We start from the raw sequence: 6,782 nt of genomic DNA on the forward strand, positions 1-6,782 counted from the left end.
ATAAGTCAGTTTTTATTTTATTTCAAAAAATTAAGTAGATAAAATTTTCACTTTTACTTTATTTATAATATTATCGACGTATAGCTAGTTTTTAACTTCCACAAAAAGGAGTGGGTACACGTGTAAGTAACTCACTCTCCCTACAATGGCGGCCATGAAAGCTCAAACCTGGGATCGCCACTCCCACATAAACGGCCCGCCCTTTTCTACTACTATGCTTTTGTTTTTCTCTTACTTTTACTTCTCTTCCATCTAGTCACATTTTTTTTTCACGATTCTAGACTTATGTTTTGCTAGAACTCGGCGAATTATGATAAATATCCATGTCGATACGTTTAATTCTTTCTGTAATCCGAAGAGGGAATCACTACATTCTTAATGTAGTTGAAAAAATATAGGTTTTTTCTTTTCTTTTTTTGTTTGTTTTTAACGATTGTTGAGTTCAAATCAAGGAAACAATAGTACAGCTGTCCACGTGCTGTGCTTAAAAGGCAAAGAAGAAAGAGATAAAATGTTGAGCGCGAAACAGATTACAGTATTGATGTATTGGATTGGTGGGTGGTAGAGAAAAAATTGTATGGCTCCAGGTACCGATACCTCCCCTGGTCGCGGTGGTGAATTTGAAAACGGGGTTTCTAAAGAAAATAAAAATGTAACCGTTATAGAAGAGGAAAATCATGACGAATCTGACAACTCAAACCAGACGAAACCAGGGCGGCCACCTCGAAATCTTCCGGTCATGCGCCACTGCAATAGCCAAGCAATGTTGGCAGGTACATCAAAATTGGTGAGTAGATCCTTAATGTCTAATTCTCATGTTCCTTTTTGTGATATAAGATCTTTTACTTGGTTGAATGGTGTGGGATCTTCTGGATGTGAATTTCTACCATTTGAATGAAAAAGTGGATCGAGTTTGTAGTAACTAATTTTTATTTTTTTGAAAGGTAAAGTAACTAAATTCATATTTGCTATTACAATTAGTGGGAGTTAGACTTGTCTGGATATGTGCTCTTTAGGCATTGTACTAAGGGATTTTAAGGTCAGGGTTCTTTGATTTTAAATTATATTAGATTCATTAATTATCCATAAGGTAAGAGAGAAAGAGCATGATGTATTTGACTATAAGAAGATAATTTGATCTTAAGGTTATATTTTCAAAATGTTACAGAGGTCATAATTGATCAATCTATGGAAATAGTTCAGGGCAATCTAAATAAGTTTTTACAGATTGCTTGAATACTAGTAGTAGTTAATTTCTTTACTGGAATTGCTATGCTTTCATAATTTAAATGGCCTCATTGTGGCAGTAATCGAGGGAGAATTGTTTCATATAAACAATATAATTTTTTGTTTTATCGTTTGGATTTTCTGAAAGGTAAATGTCTCCGTTTTAAGTCTTTTCCATCTTGTGAGATAATTAAGACATTATATTTTCAAAGTGCAACGGATCTTGAACTGCTATTTTCATTGCATTTACTGATTACAACTTGGATGTACAAGTCCATGTTTCTCATCATTATATTGGTGATTTTATTAGTACTACGGTTATTAAAGTAATGTGTATATATTTTTTATGTGATTAATCACAATTATTGTATTAAAGTCTCCATCAGGTGAGAATTCTGGATTTTTACCTGCCTTCCGCTCGGGCAGCTGTTCTGAGAAGGGACCAAAGCAATATATGGAGGATGAATATGTTTGTGTCGATAATCTTTGTGAGCATCTTGGTGCAGCTGATAGTTTCCCTTCTCCTGGAGCATTTTATGGGGTCAGTAACTTTTTTTCTGTTTAGAGCTGTTTTTCTAATCTGGATTGGGAGTCAACCTAATGGGGAAGTGATTCTTTTAGTGGAAAATAAAAAATTTATTGATAACATGAAGCATAAATTTGACGTGATCAAGTATTAATATTTATTCCTGATTTTATGTTTTTAACCATATTCCACCTAGCATATTTGTTAATTGAATTCAAAAGTTAGACATAACCCTGGATTGATTTTGAACCTTTTCTTTTCCGTGTGGTAACAAATTTAAGAAAAAGAAATCTTAGATAATATGTCTTGTAGAATTGTTTCAGTGAGTTGATGAACCAATTATTTCTTGCCCAAAAACAGACAGGAAATGACTCAACCATGCACCTAAAATAATACAGTAATGGCCTTGTTACTTGTTCATGGACTGTCTTATTTGCTTACAGGTGTTTGACGGTCATGGTGGGGTTGATGCTGCATCTTTCACCAGAAAGAACATCCTTAAATTCATCACTGAGGATGCCCATTTCCCAAGTGGGGTAAAAAGAGCAGTTAGGAATGCTTTTATTAAAGTTGATCATGCGCTAGCTGATGCTAAGTCTCTAGATCGTTCATCTGGTACTACTGCCCTGACTGCTCTTATTTTAGAACGGTAAGAAACTGAGCTGCTTTCTTACATCAGCCTAATTGTTCAAGTGACACACTCATAGATTGATATTTCGGCATTATCATTTGTGATGGATAAAGGATAATTTTTGAAACCTGAGCAAAGGAAATCACATCCACATCAGTCATTAATGTAGTCAGCTTCAAAGAGAAAAAGAAGAATGCCAAAAATAAAATGCATCGTTAGCCATCTAAATGATTTTGTTATTGATGTTCTCCTTATTTAGTTTGCAACAGGATATGTACACGACAATTTCCTCCTCATTCAACAAAACAAAAACACCTACATCAGTAGTTGTTTCGATACACACGTAAAGATATATGATATTACAATATTATGCAAGTGTGAAATCCTGCTAATAGGAAACCAAAGGCATTTGATATTTGTTGTTCTCTAACTTATGTTAGATGAGAATGTGGATCCTGGGTGTTGAGATCCGAAATTTGTTGATGATACTAGTGTGAGTTTTTGTTGAATAATTAAGGTAGAACATGAACACAAATTTCCAGCATATCCATCTCTACAAACCTTAAGATATTGTGTCCAACAATCTTTCTCAACCACTATGAAGTTTATGTAATATATTCTACCTTGACATGATTCTATAAATTAGATCTGCTTGCAGTATTCCACCTCTGATCTGATGATATCAATAGATCTCCTTTTAGGTGGACTATAAACTTGTTCCAAATCTCGAGCTGGTCATTCATATACTTCATCTTTAGATCTCGTAAATCTTCCAACAAATTGAAGCTTTAGTTCAAAAAGTAATTATGTATAAACTTAAAAATGAAAGAAGCTCATGCCAACTTGTCCAACGTGGACAAAGCTGTTCTCATTCATGAATTTGTAGCCTTTTCTTCTCTTTACTTCATGTGTAACATTGAGTATTCTTTACTTAAAATTAGGACTGTGGCTTTGAAATCGTTGGTTCGGGTTCATGTGGTTTAGGTTTCAAGCGTTTCAATCGAACCAAACTGTGTGGAAATGATTTGGTTATGTTTCAATAGTAAAACTGCTTAAAACCAAACTGAAACATACACCCAATTTTTTCCAAAAAAAAAAAAATATATAATAATAATAAAATAAAATAAAATAAAATTACTTATTTTGCCTAAGATATTCAATAAATTTACTTGCTAGTTTGCTTCTATTGTCTTTTTAGGAAAATAATAATTTATTTATGATAATATATATATTTTTTTTATCTAAAGAATGAAATTGCAAGCTTAAATGTTATTATAGAACTTTATATTAATTTATTGATTTAAGCTTGTATTGGACAAATATAAGTCGTGTGTGTGTTTGGAGGGTGTTAAATGTTATAGAGAAATTGCAAACCATTATATTTATTATTTGACACGTTTGAAAGGTGTTATTTTTATGTAGCTAAAGTCGTGGTTTGAAACAAAATCAAATTGCAAAAATTAGTTTGGCTTGAAAATATTCAAAAGCCACCCAAACCCAACCGTGTTGATGCATTCTAAAATGATATGTTCATTTCTTTGTGGATTTGCAGGACTATGATAATTGCTAATGCTGGGGATTCTCGGGCTGTGTTGGGAAAAAGAGGAAGAGCAATTGAATTGTCAAAAGACCACAAACCTGATTGTACCTCCGAAAGATTGAGGATAGAGAAGCTCGGGGGTGTCATTTATGATGGCTATTTAAATGGCCAACTCTCGGTTGCTCGTGCTCTTGGTGACTGGCATATGAAGGGCTCTAAAGGTTCAAAGTGCGCATTAAGCTCTGAACCGGAGCTGGAAGAGGTGGTTATAACCGAGGAAGATGAGTTCATAATAATTGGTTGTGATGGTTTATGGGATGTGATGAGCAGCCAATGTGCAGTAACTATTGTAAGGAAAGAGCTGATGCTGCACAATGATCCCGAGAAGTGCTCCCAAGAGCTTGTGAGGGAGGCACTCAAACGCAACACCAGCGACAATCTGACAGTTATCGTGGCTTGTTTCTCTCTAGATCCTCCGCCTCGGATTGAAATTCCTAAATCACATAGGAGGAGGAGCATATCAGCTGAAGGGCTGGATCTTTTAAAGGGTGTCTTGAGTAATATCTAAAAAATGATACTATTTTCTTGCAAGATTAGATAGCTGAGTTTTTTGCAATGCTGTTTGGGTATTTTTTTGAATTTCAGGTGTCTCCACTGCATAGAGTATAGGAGTAGACATATGTTGCCCTTAGTGTTCTTCATCTTTGGAAACATCATGGCAGTTGGTTAATTATAATTTCCAGTATTAGGGATTAGATGGATTTTATTAGTCACTAGTCAGTGTATCGTTTCAATAATGATGTTAATAAATATTTTTATTCTCTTAAGTTTGTGTATCTTACTATGCTACTAAAAATCCCTAGTTAAAGTTTACGATTAATTTTAGCCATACATTTCGCTGGATTCATAATTTTACAATTACATATTTCATCAATTTTTATCAAAACTTACTATAACTCTGATTTTAATCGAAACTAAAGAGGAGCTATTGTGTCGATTTTTTAGATTTTTATAATCTTTTTAGGTTTCAACTTCACTATCAATATTATTATATTTATGATTGTCAAAATTTTATATCGACCAATTTGATAAGACTTTGGAAAAGAATTATTATTGAAATTATTAAGTAGTTTTTTAATAAGTTTGGATAATTTTTTAAAAATATTTTATTTGACTAAAAGAACTATTATAGTGTGTTTGATTGTCAATATTTTTCACTCGAATTGTTGCTTTTATATTGTTTGATTGACTTCTTTATCATGAAAAACATTTTTCTACTTTTCGTCATGTGAACACGTTTTCCTCAAAAAATCAAGGAAAATATTTTCTTTAGTGGGAATGAGATTTTATTTTCTACGAAATTCTCTCTCTCTCTCTCTCATCTACCCATCAATAAAAAATCGATAAGCATAATATTTTTTAGATTGAAAATTAAATCAATCAAACACATTTAATTGATAATTTCTATATACATAAGTTATAGGTAATTCAATTATCTAGAATTTATTTTTTTTTACGTACAAATTTCATACTTCCAATCAAATGCATTAAGGAAGTTGGTGTGATTTTTTTTTTAATGTTTTTTTAATTTATTTAATTTTCTTTTTATTTCCAGAAAACTCTTCCACAAAAATAGAAGCAAAAGCATATTTTTTGCCAAAAGGGCCTAAATATTATCAAAGAAGAATTTAAAATTAAATATGAAAAAAAGGAAAAGAAAAAATTGTAAATAGCAAATGTGTAATTGCCCACTGTGCGCAAACCTATACGCTGCCTCCATTTCGCAGATCCATGTCTACTCTGAAAGAAATCCTGACCCGGCGGCCGGTGGCTGCGACGATCCGCCTAACCGTTCCGGCGGGTGGGGCGAAACCGGCGCCTCCGGTGGGTCCGGCTTTGGGTCAGTACCGGCTGAATCTGATGGCCTTCTGTAAGGACTTCAACGCGAGGACCCAGAAATACAAGCCCGATACGCCGATGGCGGTTACCATAACGGCGTTCACGGACAACACTTTCGAGTTCATCGTCAAGTCTCCTACTGTCACCTGGTATCTGAAGAAAGCGGCGGGCGTCGAAAATGGGAGCAGCCGGCCGGGTCACGTGACAGCCTCCACTATCACACTCAAGCATGTGTACGAGATCGCCAAGATCAAGCAGAGCGATCCTTTCTGTCAGTACATGTCCTTGGAGTCCATTTGTAAGTCTATTATTGGGACCGCTAATTCCATGGGGATTAACGTCCAGAAGGAGCTCGATTAGTTTCATGTACTGTTTCAAACTGACTTGAATTTAGTAATTGCAAGTGAGTAATGGGTTATAAAAGGGAATGTGTGGTCGCATTGTGTGATTTTGGTGTTATAAATTCTTGAGCAGCATGTTCGAATTTATATCACTTTCTTTTTACTTTTTCATCAGATTTTGATTAACTCCCTAATGAAATTTACATGACTACGGGGAAATACGTTTGCTTAAATGCTTCAAAGAAAATAACAATAGGTACAGTAATATAACGTATTCCATTGAAAGAGCTTGCATGAGTGAACTATTTACATTTAAATCCAAGATTTTTATTTATTTTTAGTTTCACTTAGAAAGAAACCTTTGAGGACCATGGAGATTATCTTCGTAATAAAAGCAGTGTGTTTGGCATCTTCTCATTCCATTATTGTAGCTTAAACATGCTAGATGCACATATCACGATGATGGTCTCCAATAATCCTTTTTTCTTTAGATTCTAGTAGAACTAGACGTGCTTAAATCAAGTTGCTTTCTTTTTTATTTTCTGGATAAATATCCTTGATATAGGCATTAAAACATGAATTTCGATGTTTTTAGTTTTGTTAGTTTCATAAAGGTCA

General features: G+C 34.0%; 2 protein-coding genes across 2 annotated transcripts; both read left to right on the top strand.

Annotated features, from left to right (window-relative positions):
• The first annotated feature begins 107 nt into the window (after nt 1-107).
• On the top strand, nt 108-4,697 carry LOC111401235 (probable protein phosphatase 2C 47). Its single transcript, XM_023028882.1, has 4 exons — nt 108-787; nt 1,604-1,768; nt 2,197-2,402; nt 3,937-4,697. Exons 1-4 carry the CDS (start codon nt 578-580, stop codon nt 4,490-4,492), a joined length of 1,137 nt encoding a protein of 378 aa, XP_022884650.1. The 5' UTR covers nt 108-577; the 3' UTR covers nt 4,493-4,697.
• Nucleotides 4,698-5,667: 970 nt separating this feature from the next.
• LOC111401236 (54S ribosomal protein L19, mitochondrial) lies at nt 5,668-6,363 on the top strand. Its single transcript, XM_023028883.1, has one exon. The coding sequence runs from the start codon at nt 5,716-5,718 to the stop codon at nt 6,181-6,183; it is 468 nt and encodes a 155-aa protein (XP_022884651.1). The 5' UTR covers nt 5,668-5,715; the 3' UTR covers nt 6,184-6,363.
• Nucleotides 6,364-6,782: the final 419 nt, after the last annotated feature.

The sequence above is a fragment of the Olea europaea genome, chromosome 10 (assembly GCF_002742605.1).
Source record: "Olea europaea var. sylvestris chromosome 10, O_europaea_v1, whole genome shotgun sequence".
In the NCBI taxonomy this organism is placed as follows: Eukaryota; Viridiplantae; Streptophyta; class Magnoliopsida; order Lamiales; family Oleaceae; genus Olea; species Olea europaea.